General features: G+C 23.1%; 1 protein-coding gene across 1 annotated transcript; it reads left to right on the plus strand.

Annotated features, from left to right (window-relative positions):
- The first annotated feature begins 4,843 nt into the window (after positions 1–4,843).
- Positions 4,844–17,648, plus strand: LOC113548936 (pickpocket protein 28-like). Its single transcript, XM_026950047.1, has 10 exons — positions 4,844–4,942; positions 6,521–6,739; positions 8,615–8,729; positions 9,149–9,318; positions 10,645–10,873; positions 12,408–12,675; positions 14,107–14,172; positions 15,881–16,016; positions 16,213–16,304; positions 17,518–17,648. The coding sequence occupies exons 1-10, from the start codon at positions 4,845–4,847 to the stop codon at positions 17,646–17,648; spliced, it is 1,524 nt and encodes a 507-aa protein (XP_026805848.1). The 5' UTR covers position 4,844.
- The last annotated feature ends 3,055 nt before the right edge of the window (positions 17,649–20,703 follow it).

The following is a 20,703-nucleotide window of genomic DNA, read 5'->3' on the forward strand; positions in this document are numbered from 1 at the left end:
TGAAACAAGATACAATCAATGATTGATAATATATTCTAAATAATACTAACACCTGTCGTTACTGAATTAACTTATTCTTTAAGTAAAAATTAAATGTAAGTATAAATACATATGATATATATTTATAAATAGGCATTTATAAATACCTAAGATATAATAATATATTAATTGCTAATTTTTTAATGCTACCTATTTATTAGTATGATCTATATTGGATTTGAAAATAATGTTGATATAAAAGTCTGTAAATGTTTGAATAGCTTTATTATATTATGTTTTAAAAATATTTATTATTATATTAAAATGTATTTTAATGATCATAATAACAAAAAAAATTATATTTTATTATGTACATATAACATGAAGTGAACAATTTCTAAATATAATTAAAATTAATTTCATAAGTATATATGTGCAGTTTTTCACTTTAAGTTAAATTGCTATATTTTATTATCTATAAGATATTCAACATTGTACCTATATGTTATGTACGTGAATAATAAAATTATGGCAATAAAAGTAAATATTTCATTAGTTTATTATTAATAACTACTAAATTTAATTTCATAATATTGTTCGTTCAACTGTCTTATATAGCAACATAAAAATTAACTCCGCTGGGACAATTCTATATTGTATATCATGTATTTTTTAATACGTCATTATATTATTTAATTTTTATCTATAATCGTCCCAAGGGGTGTTCGCCTGTAATAGGTTTGTAAATTGAAATACACATACATACCTACATGAATATTGCATAGTAGCATGTGCATGTATTAAAAATTATTATTGTTTTGGATATTTAATTTCAAGTTTTAAAACGCAATATCTTTGAGTAATATGATTGTTACAGGTAAATACAATTGCATGCGTTCTATATATCGGTGTTACCTACCTTTTCATGAGTCATAATACGATTTGGTATGTAAAATTAATTTAATTTTTTATCATGTTGCTTGATAGTTGACTGTATATATTTCACAATTGTATAAAACCTATGATATAGATAATAGAAAATAAAATAAATTTATAAAAGAAAAAAATGGTGCAATAATATTTAAAAAAAAATGTACAGCAGCCCATTACCAATTGTCTATCACGCTAACCCAAAAACACGTTATTTATTTTTACTATAGGTTGAAATTCATTTAAACATCTAATAAGTAATAACAAATAACAATAAAGTTAGTAATTTGTTTTACAAATCACAATAAAATATATTGATAAATATAGATAATAGGTATGTATAACACAATACAATATGTAATACAAAAGAAATGTAATGAGTTGAAAATATTATAAATGAGGGGTGAATAGAGTAAATAATTAATTATTTCAATAAAGTGATACAAAAGATTATATTTTAGAATTATATGATATATATTTATAAGAAATCTGATTTAATACCATATACTTGTTTTAATATTTTTAAACTCATTACATCAGTTTAGTTATTTGATTTTACAATTTATTGGGGGGTGTCTACAAGAGTTTTTATCTTAATAGGTAGTTAATATTAAATTAAATAATATATGATATTTGCTAATAAATATGCGTATCTTACTTTTAATAAAACTCGTAATTTATACCGGTTTTTATACAATCTGTCTTGATAGCAGTAGATCAGATTATTTAATTGAACATCAAAGCTGTATATCATTGTACTATATAGATTCAATGTTGCTGTAGTATAATAAAATAGTTTACAAACTGATAAATACTAGTTTTAGTAAAATAAGTTAAGTTTTTCATTAAAAATAATTTAAATTGAAAATATTAATTTGTAAATGATAAGGAAACTACAGGGCAATTAATTTTCATAATTAATTTTAAAAGAAGAAATTGTTAACGGATTAGATTTGTACTGTAGTACTTAACATATACCCAAGTTCTTTTGATAAACTTTAATGTATATAGAATTCCGTAAAATGTGAGTTGATAAAAGTGATCAGAAATAGGTAGGTACTAATATTTTTATCAAAAACTATATATTTTTTTGCCAGTTAAATATTATATTTTTATCCTCTTTCCATATGTGCATAATACTCTAATCTATGGAACCGACGTAACTTTACCCTTTAAGTTTGAAATTTACTTAAGATAAAATTTTAAAGTTATAAGCTATTATAAGGAAATAGTGAATAATAATAATTATTATCATTAATAGCATGACTTCATAGAAAAACTATTGACCCAATACATCTTAACTTTACATAATAGCCTAGCTATTTATAGTGTTATTATTATTATTATTTTTCACAATTTGATGATAAAAAGTTTTCATCAATGTCGTTAAAATTTAATATTGTCGAGTTCAAACTAACTAAAAACTCGAAAAACTTTTATGAAAATCAATAATAGTTATATTTACTAAGCGAAGGTACCTACGCAAAACATTTTAAAAATAAAAATATATATTTGTTTCCTGTTTGGTTTAATAACTTATAGATATGAAATAGGTAATAAAACATTGTATTTTATATATTACAAAAGATAAAGCAACGAATTTGATGAGTAAAGTTATTGAATATGTAGTAACTTGGTGCATAATCAAAATAATGCATTAGTATATAAATGTATATGTATAAAAACATTTATAAATGTAGGGAATGATCTAGAAATAAAAAAAGGGCGAGAAATAATACATAATATAATCCTATAAGCCATATATAATACAAATAATTGAGTGAAAACATTTTTTAAATAAAACATAAAACAAAAAAAATTAGGTATAATATAAAATGATATAGATATTGTTTGATGAGCTTTTTTTCAGATTTAAAAATTATCGGAAAAGTAATAGGTAAAAGTAAGGCAATGAGAAATTTCAAGCATAGTAAAATAAAAATAATGCATGACCTCGTCTTTCAATTTAATTTTATCAATTTGAATCATTAAAATAAAATGTTTGTCAAAAGATGAGAGTATTGAGTAAATTAATCGATTTACATAGCAAACGACCAAATAATATTTCAGTACTCCTTAATTTGAAATATTGTTATCACTGAATATAATGTCTCAAATCAGAAAAGCCCGGATTGGTTAAATAAAAAATTCATGATACCTATATTATTATTAGGTTTCATAATGGTGGAAAAAAAATTATCTACAAGAAAAGCATTGACATATTTTGAACATTATAGAATTTAAATATAAATCATGACCTCATCATTTGACACTATTTTAACAATTTAAATCATTAAAAAAAATGTTTGTTAAAATTAATGAAAATATTGCATATTAAAAACAGTATATCGTACCTAATAGACTTTATACGAATTTTAATAACGCGATAAAAGTGACTTTGGGCTGCAATTCGGCTGCGCCAGTTGTCATTTGCGTATCACTGTTATTAGATTTCACCTTTTTTTATAAGACAGTTGAGCATCGTTCGTTCTTTGGGTTATGTATCGGCTAAAGAGTCTTCTACTCATGAAAATCGAATATTTTTTTATATTTATTATGTTTACCTACGCACATTGGTGTGTGTACAGGAGGGCGGATGGTTCGTGGCCCCCTGCGGCCTCTGGCTTTACTTAAGCTCTAACTAGTAAGAGAATCTTTGGTTTCTATATTTTTAAAGGCCCTCCTTGAGGACAAAATCCTATGCCTACACTCATAAAACATTTTACTATAATAAAATAAAAATTTGCTCTATTAGCCACCATTTCACATAGTCACATTTAGTTTAAAAGTATAAAAACATAATAAAACATAATTAGCCATAGAAAATATATGATTAAAGTTACTACTCGTTCACAAAAAATTATGCATCAAAATTTACCAAATTACCATTATTACTTATTAGTACTATTTAACATGAAATAGTGAAAGTTATTTAAACCACCAATTTTCTCTTCTGTGTGCCTAGTTTATGTAACTCTCTAAGCACTGTTATCATAGTTATTTTCATATGCAAAAACATTCCAGCTAGTATTAGTCTGAATGATAAGCTTGTTGATAATAATACTATAAAAGTTATTAACCTAATATTTTGTATATACCTATAAAGTTATGCAAATTCTAAAAACGATTTAACCAATTATAACAAATAAATAGAAAAGTTTTTGCATAGTTTTTAAAGGAATGTGGGAAACTTCAAAATACTTCTTATCTTCTTTAAAATATTTTACTTTTCAAGAAAACTATATAGTTCTAAATTCTAAAAAAAAAATCTAAAATAATTTCAAGATCAAAACCGATCCTGCACACGAAAATAATTATTTTTTATTATCCGAATAATAAATAATTTTAATATTGACTGTAGTAAGGTACCTATCATTTAGTTACTGCATTATATCAAGATTTTTAATTCAATATTTGTAGTTTTTGCTTTGTTTATTTAATGAATTATTATCAATTTACTAGTTATTGATGAATAATATTTCAAATTTTTTAACTTTTAATGATTTTAATACATTTTTCTAACAGCTACCATATTACTAATAAGTTCTAAAACAACACTATATCCATTACTTTCAGTCACGTTTAACCTATTTTAATATTCGTGCAATTATCATTTTAATTTTTTTTTTCATTAAAACCAATATTATGAAAATTCTCTCGAGTGCAATTAATACACAAATAATTTTTATTGAAATTAAAACACGATAAAAATACCGGGAATAAAATAATAATATTGACAATATTGTCCTTCCACATAAATTAACAATTGCTTTAACTTCCGTGTATTTTGACCTAGAAAAATAGTTGTGTTAAATTGACATTTTTATGAACATATCTAGTAGTGTCTTATAAGTACTTTGGTCAATGTTTATTTTTAAAAGTTAAGTACCAATAGTCAATACGTTAAATAAAACTATTTGGTTATAAAAATCATAATGCTTACTAAACACAGTTGGTTTCATGAGTATTGTGAAAAAACTACATCACCCTGTATGAAGTATTTTTCAACAAAGCATAGATCACTTATAGAAAAGTTAGTTGAATACTTTTATTATTCGTTTAGCGTGTTTATTATTTTAAATTGTGATATTATTGATACCTAATAAGTAATAACAAATCAAAATTATGTTATTTGTACATTTGTACCCATGTATAGAAATAATTCAATATACTTACCTATTCAAAAAATATATTAAAATGTATTGTATAAAAATAAACTGAAACCATTCCATTTATTTAAAAGACTAGTGGACATTATTTAAAAGAATAAAAGATAAATAATAAGTAATTTATAATAATGTACAATACATTTCAAATATCATAAGAATATTGTAATGAAAAATTACATCAGAAAAAAAACAGAGAAGTCATTCGATAATTAAAAAGCTTTTGGAAAAGTATTACGTGAGTATTATTGTAATGGATGTGTTATGATGTAATTCAAAAATAAAATGATTCTAGCCTTCTAGGCAGGGATAGTAAGCCTATACTTTTTACAATATTTTATAATTTATTTATATTACTAAAAGTAATTTATTTTGTGGTTTTTCACATTTTTTTTTTATTCTACTAGAAAACTTATGTAAAACTTGTAAACAATTTTAAATTTTTAGAAAACATAACTTAAATAAATTAAAAACAATGTACTTTTTAATTATTAAATTATTTACACATCATCGAAGTTTGTAAAAATAAACATTTTAAACGCTTAAATAAATTGTGACTTTGTTTTAAGAACAATTAAGTTAAAAAGCTAAAAAAATTCGAAAATATTTCATGTTCAAAATAACTTAAAAAGAGCCAATATATTTTGAAAATTATAATATCATGTCTAGAAAATGCTAATATAATTATTTCATGAATATACTATTTACAATTATATTCTGTAGTAATTTATTTTTGTACAAGATACTGTCGAAACTGGTGTTTTGGTGTAGGTATATTCGGTTTTCCGTAACTTTTTTTTTTTTTAATTATCCCCATATGTTTTAAAAGTATTGGAAATATTTAACTTTTGACTTCTAAATACTAACTATAGTGCAGCTTATTTAAGACGTTGATCAGTTTAACATAACAAACTAGTTTTGTCCCAAATGGTTGTTGTTTTAATTTCACCATACGTAAAAATACACATCGTTATAAAACTAATACGTTCATTGCTATGATCGAAATCTAAGACGAATAATATACAAAATAGTTACTTTTTTTACTAACTAAAAATATAAAATAAAGTTTGTAATTACTAGTTTTGCCTATGTACGCAATGTATTACATACTATTTAATGATCCTGGTCAAAATCTAATCGATAATATTACTATACCAAAGCAATGGGTCATTTACTGTATACTTGGCCAATTACAAATCGACTTATTTCTAAATAAATACTAATTAACATTAAACATTCATCATGACATTAATTGATCTACAATGTATTTGATAAATGTATTATTTACATAATATTTACTTAGGTATATACATGTGTTTATAATCTATGGTATAGTAAACCACATTGAAATAATAATCTTTTGTATAATTATAGGTAGATACGTAAAAAATTATCTGTGTTTAATTTGTACCTAGAAATCTCACTAAATCTTAAATATGTTTTAGATCGTTTTGGATTTTTATATTTGTTCTGATGATATCAATATCACTTAAAGCACTGAGCGTTTTGGCGAGTGTTTGGATTAACAATCCAACAGTAATGTTTATTGAAAATACAGAATCGCCAATTCGAGAAATACCCTTCCCGTCGATCATGATTTGCCCGTCAAGTCAACTTCGAAAATCCGTTTGGGAAAAATATATGGACACGAACAGTTCTTATTGGTAGGTTATAAATAATATACAAGTTATTATTTTTCATGTGTACAATTAATATTACTGTTTAAAAAAGAAAAATCTTTGTACCAGTTATTTAGCATAGGCGCAACTATGGGGGGGGGGGGCTTGAGGGGCTTAGTCCATTGTCTGTAGCCCATCCAGTTTTTTTATGATAGTATTAATAATCAATATTAGTGGTGTGGGGTCACTGATATCAATCAGATTGCATCTCAAAGTTAGTTTTTTTTTTTTTTTTAAATCCCAATTCCTCCCCTACAATAGAGATTACTGTTTTCAGTAATTTTTTTAACTAAACAAATAGTATTTATGTCAAATTAAATTCATTATTTTATAGGTACTTTAAATTCAAGTAAATTCAAATTCTTAGAAATTTTAAAACAATGTCAAGTATGTCTAACCATTAAGATATTTAATACACAGAGTTATTCTTTTATCATTAAACACTCATTATTTCGTCAAGAATTGACTTTTTTAAAATATTTTGTTTCATGTTTTTTTTTTTTTTTAAATTCTATGAAATTTTTATTTTTCTTACCTTTTTATTTAATAGTTAAACCACTATTAACTTTTAATTTTCAAATGGCAACTGATATTTGAATTGTAGTTAATTAATAGGACTATTTTATTTTATGAATTTTAACGTTCAAATTATTATTTTTCATTAATTTTTTTATCGAGATATAGCTTTTCGAAGTTGGGTGGTTTTCTATTTTTATAATACTTCTCGTTGGTTGTTCTGTATAATCAATAATCATAATATGTAATAAACTCGTTATCGACTATCGACCCAGTATAGTGAACTTTGTATCTGTAGTTATCAATTATCCAATGCCTCACAGCCGTAATAACTTGTAGGACGAACATCTAAAAACCTCAAATCACCTAACTTTGAGCAGCTATTATAACTCACTAACAGTTATATAAAAAATACTAATTTTAACGTTAGAATTCATAAAAAAATAGCCCTACTGTTTTATGACATTTAAAATATAGATTGTAATTTGAAAATCAAAAGTTGATAATGATTTCACTATTAAATATAAAGGTGAAAAAAATAAAAATGTTATATAGTTTTAGAAAAACATGAAACTAAAATTTTTGAAAAAAATAATTGAAAAAAATCAATACTTTTAGAAATAATGAGTGTTTAATGATAAAAGAATTACCATGTATAATGCATTTACTCCATAAACTTTATTGTTAAAGTTTCAAAAATTATACTATTATAAGTAGACTGTATTAATAAATAATAATTCTCTAAGATTGACTAATATTTAAATGTTTATGTTTTTAATAATATTGTGTAAAAAAAAAAATTAAATAACATTATCTTTTTATGAAATCATACTTTTGTTATACATATATTATTTATACGTTAATGCATTACTTTTTAAACCGATGTTCTTTGGATTCAATCAGAATGCTTATATTTGAGACACAATAGGTTGGCTAAATTTATAATTTATTCAGATCACAATCGGGTTAAAGATACAAATTTAAGATACTAACTCAACACGTCATATTAATATATAGCTTTATAGCTATTTATAAATTGTTTACTTTAATAACGCTAAATGTCTAAAAATTATTATTATGCTAATATTAAATTATATATATATATAAAAAAATTTTTATTTCCTATTCATTAATAAATTAAAAATATACATATAGATTTATCGAATTTGAAATTTTATTTGTAATGCACAAGTAGACATGACGGGGAACATAAAATCAAATATTGTTTAATATTGTTTTTTAATACACTTATGTATGATCCATATTTTCTAACTTTGATATTAAACAAATTAAATTAAAAACCAACATTTAAAAATTCATTAACAACCTACATTTTCTTTTCAGGGATCAACTTAAAATATATAGAGATAAGCTATGTTCTGTCAATTTTTATTCTCATGGATTGGAAACAAGTTTAAGAGAATATATTGACTACAATGTAATAAAGAATTGTTTGCACGTGAGTTAAGTTTTTAGTTATTTTATAAGATTCAATTTTCCTTCTAAACAGACATTTACACAGCCACCAATAAATTTCAAACCTATCTCCAGTTCATTTTCTCATGTTACGTCAATGAACAAACCAACGAATTACTCAATTAGGTTCTGAGCTCATATTAAATAGATAGCTCCTTTTTATCATCAACAGAAATCATCTCAACTTAACAATAACTTAAAACCAAATACTACTACTAAAATAATGCAAGCTAAACCTTGCACATGTTATATTTTTGGTTTACAAGTATAGTTTGCACTGGGTGATTTATTTTAATTTTTAATGCGATTTGTTATGATATTTATTTATACCATATATTTATGTATCCTAATACTTTAAAATGCAACATTTAGCTGTCTCGTAATTTCTAATTTTAATAATAGGATTGTGGGATTAGTTGTTCAGAAGTATTTCAGTCTGATGGTAAATGGGAGAATACAACGTTGAGAAATGTTTGTAAATATATGCAACCAATAATAGGCATTTTTGGATTATGTTTTACAATTAACATGATGCCATTAAATCAAATTTTTAAAGATGAATATTATCAAAGGTAAAGTTAATAAATACATATTTTAATAATGTTTTAGATTAAAAACGTCGTTGTATAATACATTTTAAGTTCTAATCCTCATTTAGCATACTCATAATACTACAATGGACGTATTAAATTTGAATTTAATGATAAATCATAATGACACACGACAAATTATATGTCAACCTCTATTTCATAGAAAATTGTATAATTTATAAAAATAATTATAAGTAAATTACTTTTCTATAAGTTATATATTACGATAAACTACTGGTCGCCAAAAATATCATATTAGTTATATAATAATTATTATAGTAATATAGGTGTATTATTTATGTACAAACAAATGTTATTCTTATTAACATATCTTTGAAATGTTTAAAAAGGATCGCTGAAAAAAATGTAAGTACAAATATTTTAAAAAATTCATTGTATATAGAAATAACAGCGTCTATGGTTAAAATTTTTCTAAATATAACAAAATTACTAAAATGTATTGTACTCTATTTTTCATTTAGTTATTAATTTTGTCAAAATCTAAAATTCATATTATGTCTATAAAAAAAAACATATACAATAAGTATTTTTCCTATACTTAAATTGACATAGGTACACAAGTGTTATAAAAATGTGAGATATAATTTTCAAGATTTAGGTATTATATTCAACATTGTACAGATGTGACTAAAAAAAATTAAACCGTTTTTGAAATCATATCTAATTTAGAAAATATTAATATAAATTTCAAGTATACATGATTATTTTTTTTTAGATTACATTAAAAAATAAAATCAATTTGATCAAAAATAGGTACTGTAAAAATATACTCATTTTTCCTTAATTAATTTTTAGTTATTCACCTTTGTTTTTAATTATTTTCGAAAATTTTACTTTTGACCTCAAAATACTATGATATCCAATTTTATAACAGAAATTACTCTATCAAACACAAAAATATTAAGACCTTTTTTTGTTGATATGATCAACAAAATGTACAACGACAAAGTTAGTACCAACCTATAACTATTATTTAGTTTTTAATGTGATATAATATAATTTATAATATTGTTATAAAATTATTTTATTGTTAAAAATATTTTGAGTAGGTACCTCGTGAATAATAAACGACAATGATTATATTACATTGTGAACATTTATAAAGCAGAAATAAATACTAATGTTTTAAATATTATTACGGTTAATGAATTATAATATATAACAACTACTGCGTGATCATTTTTACAGTATTAAATTATTATATCTTAGGTATCCTAACATTATTCATGTTTAAAATTTGTCTCTCACAGTGGTACATTAATATAATTCATTGTTTTGTAATTTCAGATATTCTGATTTTTTTTCAAAAAATATGACATATGCTAATACCGGTAAATCAAATTGGAATTTAGATGATGGATACTCATTTTATTCGAAACAACATACTATTGCTGACGTGACTCCTGCTCGAACGAGTGGCGTTAGTTATAACCATCGTTTAAGATTGATGCTACACACTTTTGATGGCGATTTCTTGAATTGTGCTAATCTGGGTATTGAAAATGGTAGATTTTTGGTACGTAACACGGAAATTATAAATATTAGAGTGATAAATAAGAAATATTGATGTTTTATATATAAATGCGAAACAAAAACAAAAAATATACTACGAATATTGTATTGTATCGTATAATACGATATAAGAATGACATTATTTAAAGACTAAAAACAGACAAATGATTATATATTGATATTATTTTAGTACACTTTTCTACACAATATATGCAGATACCACTTCATTATTGTGAGTTGTAAACTACCAAACCTTTATATACACGTTTTTTAAACGTTGAATCATTTCTTAAAAAAAATTGATATTTTTACTGTTCATATTCATTTTTCTAACTATTAAAAACATGTTGGTTCTTTACAAGTTTAAATATGTAATATATCAGTTAAATATATGAAGCCAAAACTTTTTTTTCTTCTATATAATATTTTGTAGTATTTACTACATCATAAACATTTTATGCCACTGTGTAGCTTTAAATATATTACAGCTAAGTAATTAAGTTGTAGCTGATAAAGACTTCTTAACTTTATTAAACTTGATGTCTCTTGAAACTTCCTTAAATATTCCGCCTTTTCTTAAGTTTCCAAAATTCACTCTAAATTATGTTTTGAAAACAAAGGGCATAACTAGAGCTAGATTTCACATTGAAAGAATGATGGTTAGACTTTAAATTCCTCAGTGGCTTACAATTTTTATACTACAGAATACAAGAAATTGCTTGCGTGGACAAAAAAAAAAGCTTAGCCTTATTATATATTTGGTTGGTATGTTATATTTAAACTTGTGAAAAATATGTATTTAATATTTAGCACTTAAAAAATATATATATGTGTAACCAAAAAAAAAACAATTTTTTTTCACCTATGTAATTATTGTGGAATGAACCGTAATCATAGTTAATTTTGAACAGTCAGTTTTACCAATTTACAACATGACATCATACTTATTTTTTTCTTAATTTTTTATGACGCTTAAAAACATTAATTTTACGTCCTGTTTTACTGTTCTTTTATCTAGGTCATTGATTTATTAGTTTTCTAAAAACTTTTGAAGTAAACTATTATTGTATATTAAACTTAAAGAGTTATCGTTTTATTTCAACCTATACTTATTTTAAATAGATCTAAATACAACATTAAACAGTATAAAAACACATTTGTCTTAATGGTTACAATTACTCATACCTATAATAGTTACAACAGCAAACTTCTGTTTGCTTATGAAAATCGTTACTTAAAGTAGTCTCAATATCAAAAAAAAAAAAAAAAAATAACAATATTACGCATAGGTGCAATTTCAATGAAAAAACTGAGTGTGCTTAAGCTCTTCATTTTCCGGGCATAGCGTTGAATAGCTACTGTTTGTGATATTATAAAAAAAGTATTTGAGGGTGCTACTTTTAAAATTGGGGTGCTAATACTTCCTAAGCGCCCCCCTATGTGTGCCTATGATATTACGTAAAATATTAATTACATTACACAGAATATTATGTTATTATTCCCAATATTACATTGCTAATTCTATTGATCTTATTTAGATAACGTTTTCTAATCCAGCTGAATATTATTCGATAACTCCTAGAAAATTTATTACACCAGACACATATACAAAAATACAAATCACTCCGTTCGTGAAAAAAATTAATTCAGACTTAATGTGGCGTTCACTGGAAATCAGACAATGTTATTTGCAAGACGAAAGACAGCTATCCATTTTTAAACAATACACCGAATTAAATTGTAACCATGAATGTGAAATAAACAAAACTATTTCCATGTGTGGCTGTATAATGTTCCAAGGAGCATGTAATCATTATTTTATTTATTTAATATTATTATTATGATGTTTTCTTGATAAAAATTTTAAACGAAGTAGAAAATACATTTGTTTAACAACAGGGTGGTTTTTCAAAAGTAAGTTTTGTAAGCCCGTAATTTTGTGTAGTCTATTGCCTAATGTAAACAGTGCTTAAAAATGTCGATGAACTTTTTGTCTGTAATGTCAATGTATTTTGTTTGTTATCACTCTCCATATCATCTTATAAAATTCATCGCTTACAATATTTCCATACCGATTATTAATTTGAAAAATGTGTGAAACTAATTGCTTCCAGATTTTGTCATGATATATTTAAAGTACGTCTGATATGTTAAATGCATTATATGAGAGGATATTAATATATAATTTTAACTCTATAATCTTTTATAATATTGAATGTATCATATATGATGATTTAATTTTAGTCAACTTAAGTGGAAAAAATACAAACAATATAAAATTGTTTAGATATAAGAAAATATTTGAAATATTTTATAATTTCTACATTTTAACTACATATAATCAACTGTTTCAATTTCAACTAATTAGCTAATTATAACTGGTATTTGAAAATTCGATGAAATATAAAATTATGAAATATTAAAACGCACAAAATATTTCAATATTTTAATAAAATTAGTTTTTTATTAATAATCTTTGTTTTTGCGTACATTGTCATCAGTGATTTTTTTCTTTAATATTATAACAGTTTTAAATATATTGACAGTGTCATTTAAATTATATACTTTTAGTATCATACAAAAATACAGAATATTTATATTGTAATAGCATTATTTACTTAAATATATACTACCTAATACGTCGACCACGTCACTCAATATATTATTATCATCAATGTTTGTGTTAAAAAAAAATTCAATATTTCACGTTTTTGCTCAAATTTATAAAATGTTTCTGACTTAAAACAATAATAATTAAGACCTGTAAATATAAAAGAGTACATTTGATAATAACCGATTTTATATTATAAACATTATAATAGTAAAAATGTTATGAAAGGAAATCTCATATTTTCCTTTCATTTGGGGAAAAATGTTCGCCTACAATTTTTCCAACAATAACATCTCATAATAATTAAAAGAAAATTCTTATAAACCCAATGTCTGAGATATGACTACAATTCTATATTAAATCGATTGTTTATGAGTGTTTATTTATGTACGATTAATTAATAGTTATGAAATATAATTATTACCTGTGTGTAGGGGGTGGTACAGTTAATATTTTTAACAAAAACGGTTTGCTAAGAAAAGTAATAAATGTATCATTGATTTATCATATTCTTAAATTTACGCTTGTTCTATGTTAATATCTGAGAATCAAACAACGACTCAATACACGTTATTGTATGCACTTATTCCTAGGTATGATCCGGTTTTTAATATTTTTATTTTCAGTTTTAGGATCAAATGAATTAAAAATATGTGGTCCAGCCAAAGTCAATTGCGTACTGGATGCTATACGTAATTATATAAAATATGCAATATATTTTTATTTTGTATATATGTTATACCCCAAGTATAATAATGCACTATCATATTATACAATTACGTAAATTTCAATAAACTGTTGTTTTTGATACAATATATAAATATTAAAATAATTTATTCCTACATAAAATTTTTAATAAAATGTGTTATTTTAGTTTTGAGTATCATTATTAAATATTAATATAATCTATTTAATTCATAAATGATATTAAATTTTGATTAAAGAAAATTCATTATTAAACTTTTAAAATTTTATAAACCTACTATGACTTCAAATTCAGATTTAGAAATCCATAAAATTGTTCATTAGTTTAATTTTGGTTTAAAATTAATTGTACGTATACAAAAATAACAAAAAACTGAACATTTACGAAAATATTATAACTATTATCATAAATTATTATTCGGCATGTATAAGTTAGGTTAAGTATAAAAATATCAAAAATAAATTGACATAATTTTTTTTTAGAGTATTTGAAATATTGACTGTGATATTCTCAAAGTATTTAAACTATATTTAAAAAATTATGAATTACTACTTTAGTTGTTAACAAGATCAATATTTTTTTCTCTCGTGAAATCTTATTGTCTATACTATTTTTAATTATCTTCATAATTGCATTTACTTAAAGCCATAATTACTTATAATATATTAGTTTTATTAAGAATTTTAGATACTAAATTCATTATACTAATATTCCATACTAATTAATTCAATTATAAAAACTTTATATTCATTTATCCAACAACTATGTATTAAACTGTAAAATTTATCTATTATATTAAATAATCATTTCATCATAAAACTAGGTCAAACATATATTTATTACTTGAATGCCGACAATATAAACATATTAAGAATAAACTGTCAAACGCAAAGTAGGTACCAGAGATTCTACAAGTAATCCTCGAACCATGCACAAAAGTAGTTAACAAACTAAGACATAACATTAATTTAATAGTACTCTATCAGTTAATTCAATAATGTAACTTTTTAAAATATTCTGATTTCTTTAAGTATAAAAAATTAGTTATTGTGTACTGTAATGATAGAGAAAAACAATAGTAAGTTGATCGGGAACTATTATATATCTCTAAATCATTACTTGTTAAATAATTAGTTATATATCTAATTCTTATACAGATAAGAGTGTGTGCGTGTGTATATGTGCATATGTGTGAGTTTTATCTTATATTTAAAGCTATTAATTATTATAATTATTATACATTTGTTATTATTACAATTATTATATATATTATTGTATTTTATTGAATATTACTTATCATACAATTAAAATTTAAGATATATTATGACTAAGTGCACATCATTACAGTACTTAAAATTATTACAACACGAATTAGTATATAATTAAAGTTTTTTGGAAGATAATAGAATATAGAATATTTACAATTAACTTTAGACGTGTATTAAAAATTGTTTAATTCTTTTATTTGAGTAAACGCCTATAACAAAGGTTACTAATTGATGAAGGAATTGTTTTGCGTTTACTACAATAAATTATTTAATAAAATATAATATTATCTATATAGTTCTATGCAATTTGATATAACTGTATCATGTTGTATTTCTCATAATTAGATTCCCATAGTTTTAAAAAATAAATGTATGTCTTTGTACTTTTTATTTAAAGTCAATTATTCACAATATTTTAAAATATAGAATCAACCAAGTTTCCGGAAAATCAAATGGAGTGTAATTGTTTGCCAACATGTTCTATGATCGAATATGAAGTAATAGATACATCTCATTTCGACGATTGGAATTACATGAAATTAACAAATTTAGTTAAAAATAAGTATGTTATAGTTGACAAATAGTTAAGGTTTTTCTATGTACAATATAATCCAATTAAACAATATACATATATATTATGTAATATTGTACATTAATACTATTGTAAATTACATAATATACTAATATATACACGTGTAACTTTTATACTATGTGTATACAATAAGTAATGATTAATATTAAAAATTGTTTGGTTGCAGTTCTAGAGGTGCCACGATTGAGTTCGTTTTCAAAAAACCTTATTTTACAGCATATACATCCGCATCAATATTAAACCTAAAATCACTAATTAGTAAGTGATATGTTACAACTTATGAGTTAGGATAATTGATTTTTTTTCAAATGAATGACAGCAGAACATTACAGCATTGACTATACTGTAGAAACTCGTACATTAATAGCAATAGTCTAAATATACATTGTATTAATAACAAATTAAAATGTAATATATACAAACTATAATATTCAGTACAATACATTAGACAGTGGCGTAGCCAGGGTATCTAGGGGGGAGCTACAAAAAAATATTATATAAAATTCACTGCTGATCGCCTAGACAAAACAATTGGTAACGTTTGTAATCGAACTAGGTACCATAACTATAGATAATAAATAACATTTCTACTCTTTTTATACTCTATGGACGTACTGATATAAAAACAATAATAAATCCACAGCTGATGGGAGGGCCATGGTCCCTCTGTCCCCCCTGGCTACGCCACTGACATTTGATATGACACATAGTCATGATGATATAAAACAATATAAATAAATGTTGTCCAAAAAAAATCATATAATTTTTATCATAAAAACTAAAAATAATATGAAATTATATTATATAAAATTATTTTTATTACATTAATTAAAAGCTCGTTAGCAAAAATTTCATTATTCTCGACTATTTGTTATTTTTATTTTGCAAAATTCAATTTTAGATACAATGATGATTAACAAATGTAATAGGTTAGTTTCAAATATGTAGCTGTTGTAAATCATGATTTTTTTGCTTACAATAAATTTTTAATCGTGATAATACAGTTTTTCATTAATTTAATTACGATTGATATTGTTTTAAAGCTTAGTTAGAACTAGGTTTTACTCAATAATAGAGAAAATTTCAGATTGAATGTGATTTTGCATGAAATCTATCTATATTAGACATTTGGCATTATTCTGAGGCAGATTACCTATGATCGAAATTATATGGTAGTTATTACTTATGTGCAATTATTGTTATAGCAAGTACAATACTGTTCCGATATAAGTATAATAATTGATTTTTTTTTTATTATTAATAGTAAAAGCTAGCGTATTAAATTCGAGCTTAGTGCTTAAATGACTGCATATTAACTATAACATCATAAACTGTAACATTTAGTTGATTTTATTTTACAACGTATGTTTATGCTACATGTTTCACTAATACTATTGTAATATTGATTCACTATATTACAATTATAATATTCTGATATTAATATAAATTTAATATTATATTTTTGTTTTAGGTAACGTTGGAGGATTATTTAGTTTGTTTTTGGGAATAAATTTAATTAATATTTTTGAAATACTATATGTGCTAATTAAAATATTCGATAATTATATTATTAGTTTGTTTTTTGCTGAATCAAATACATAGAATTCTGTTTATTATGATTTCTTATATTTTATTGTAATCGTACAATTAATAAAATTACATATCTGTATGTTGTATTCAAAATTATTAGTAATTGATACTTATATATTGTAAATATGATAAATAAGTTATCTGCGCACCAATCGAAGTTAGGATATTGAAATGCAATTTATTAATTTAGTAAAATTTTTAAATACAATAAAAAATAAAATTACTTTAGGTTCATATTTTTTAACCACTATCGTTTACTATATCGTTTTATGTAGAGCATGACTTACTATGAAACTTGACGTTAAATATATTAAAAATACAACTATAATATCAGTATTGCGTATTACTCATTTTTCAGGAATATTAAAATTATTGAACTTAAATAAATCAATTTTAAATCGGATTCTTCTTCAACTTATCATATTTTATCTGGTTTCTATGTCTATAGTTAAAAATTAGAACAATAATAAAACATACATAACTCATACCATTTTTTTTTATTATTATTTTTTTATAAAATAAATAAGAAGGTAATCATTAGGGAACTGATTTTATTGTAATAAAATAATCAATATAATATTATGTATCGATTTTTCTTAAAATATGGAATAAAAACCCAAAATATGTAAATATTGAAAAAATGTATTAGTATTGAGAATTACAAAAAAAATATTTTATTAATATAAGTATTAAATAAAAGTAATTCAAATGATGTAAATATATAAAATTATGAATATTATTCCGGAACAAAACAATGAGAAACAACATATTGTTCTAGGTTTGCAAATAAAAAATTACGACAGTATGGTCGGAGAATATTTTTGTATTGGATAAATTACCGTTTAACATCAACAGATTTATACATAAATATGTAACAAAATAGTGTTAAACGATGAGGTCATGCATTATATTTAAATTCTATAATGTTCAAAATATGCCACTGCCTTACTTGTAGATATTTTTTTTTTAACCATTATGAAACCTGATAATAATATAAGGTGATTCTTTTATCATAGTACACTCATTATTTCAAAAAGCATCCATGTTTTTAAAAATATTTTTTTACACAGTTTTAAGTTGTTAAAAAAAACAACGTTTTTATTAAAAATTTATACTTTTAAATATTTTTTATCCTTATAATTTTTTAAGTTTTTTTACTTTTTTGAACGACAACATAAAGTTTTAATTTCATATTCATAAGCAGAATAATTTTATACATAAAAATTGAATTTAGAGTGAGTAGTTTATGAGTTATAATTATTTAAAGTATATATGCGCGGAGTGGAGTGGTACGGAGTTACCCCACAAAATGTTTGTCCATTACTCCACTTGTCTAAACTTTAAATACGTCAAATATTTAAAAATATAATTTTTTTAATAAAAACGTTGTTTTTTTAACAACTTGAAACTATGTAAAAAAATGTTTTCAAAAACATGAATGCTTTTTGAAATAATGAGTGTTCTATGATAAAAGATTCACCCTGTATATCTTGGTTTTTTTTTAACCAATCCTGGTTTTTTCAGATTTTAGATATTAATATACTAACAATCGTACGTCTCACAAACAGTGCATGACTTGATAGTTTTATATTATTTTTAAAATTTAAATCATTAAAATAAAATGTTTGTTTAAAAAATTTAAAATATTAAAAAAAATGATTCAATTCATACATAGCAAGCAATTAAAAAACATTTTAAAGGTTCATAACAATACTGTAACACCGTATAATGATGTCTTAAATCTATAAATTGCTGGTTCAAGAAAAGGCAAGGGTTAGTTAATATAAATTATACTTATTGATAAAGTACTTTTTTTCTATCAATATGAAATCTGATAATCACAAATCGCAGTTTTATTTACTATTTCGTTGGTTTACCAACTGAATATTGCATTAATCGAGCCAGATGTTTCTGATTTAAGGCAATAATTATTATATTATTATATTATTAGACGATAACAACATTTTAAGTCAGTGAATTTTAAAATAATATTTGCTCCTTTGCTTTGAAAATCGATAAATTTATACAATATTATTAATTGTTTTAAAACATGCATTACTTTTATTTGGTACTAGTATGGTACCAGTATGTATACTAGTAGGTACTATAGTATTTATAATCAATGCTCTCATTTCAATTTTATAATACTCGGAATATGTCATTTTTAAATTAGTGCTATTTGTTTTTTTTCTATTTCGTTGTATACCGCGATAGAATATTGTTTTTTGTCGAACCGGATGTTTCTGATTTAAATTATTATTAGGCGATGACAACATTTAAAATTATAGATTATCAAAATAATATTAACCGTCTGCTTTGCAAATCGATTAGTTTATAAAATGTTTTCAATTGATTTAATACAAATATTACCTTTATTTGTCTTAATAATATGAACAGATGATATCATATACTATTTCAATTTAATTATACACGAAACATGTCATCGCTAAATTACTAATTCTTACTATTTGGAAATTTGTAATCATGAGCGTACAGATTTAAAAATAAATACAGAGTTTAATGTTTAATATAATGAAATGACAAATTAAATAACATTTTTCAATTTTTTTCACACATAAATTATATTCTTTTGCTTCATTTATTTAACAAATTGTTTTTATATTTTATTTTATAATGACTGTTTGTTAGATATAACTCAAAAGAGAATACTCCCAAATAGGGACTTGAAATTTTCTAAAATTGTTTACACTAGAACTTCCTATACTCCATAGTGCATACTATAATTTTTTTGAAATAATTTGATTGTTTTTTAGATATTCCAAAACCTTAAAGTTTATCTTTTATCAATATTTGTAAATTTTTCAAAAATATTCTAGCTAACTTATAGAATAGATAGACTAGACAAAGTATAGTTTCCGAGTCCAGTCATTTGTTATGATTCTGAGGCTAATTAGAAGGTTTCGAATAAGCGTTTTTTTGTATTTATACAAATATTTTATAATCATAACATTATGAGTTAACTTTGTGGTTTTTAAGGTATACCTTATATAAAAATAATTTCAAATGACTACTATATCGAAAATATCGTCAGCTTTAACTGTATATT

The sequence above is a fragment of the Rhopalosiphum maidis genome, chromosome 4, assembly GCF_003676215.2.
Source record: "Rhopalosiphum maidis isolate BTI-1 chromosome 4, ASM367621v3, whole genome shotgun sequence".
Lineage (NCBI taxonomy): Eukaryota > Metazoa > Arthropoda > Insecta > Hemiptera > Aphididae > Rhopalosiphum > Rhopalosiphum maidis.

Bases quoted from the DNA above. Each gene is read 5' to 3' on its own strand.
- LOC113548936 (XM_026950047.1), top strand. From the start codon at position 4,845: ATGCTTACTAAACACAGTTGGTTTCATGAGTATTGTGAAAAAACTACA. The intron at 6,740-8,614 runs GTAGGTTATAAA...TTTTCTTTTCAG, and splicing joins GACACGAACAGTTCTTATTG to GGATCAACTTAAAATATATA. The intron at 14,173-15,880 runs GTAATTATATAA...TTTAAAATATAG, and splicing joins TTGCGTACTGGATGCTATAC to AATCAACCAAGTTTCCGGAA.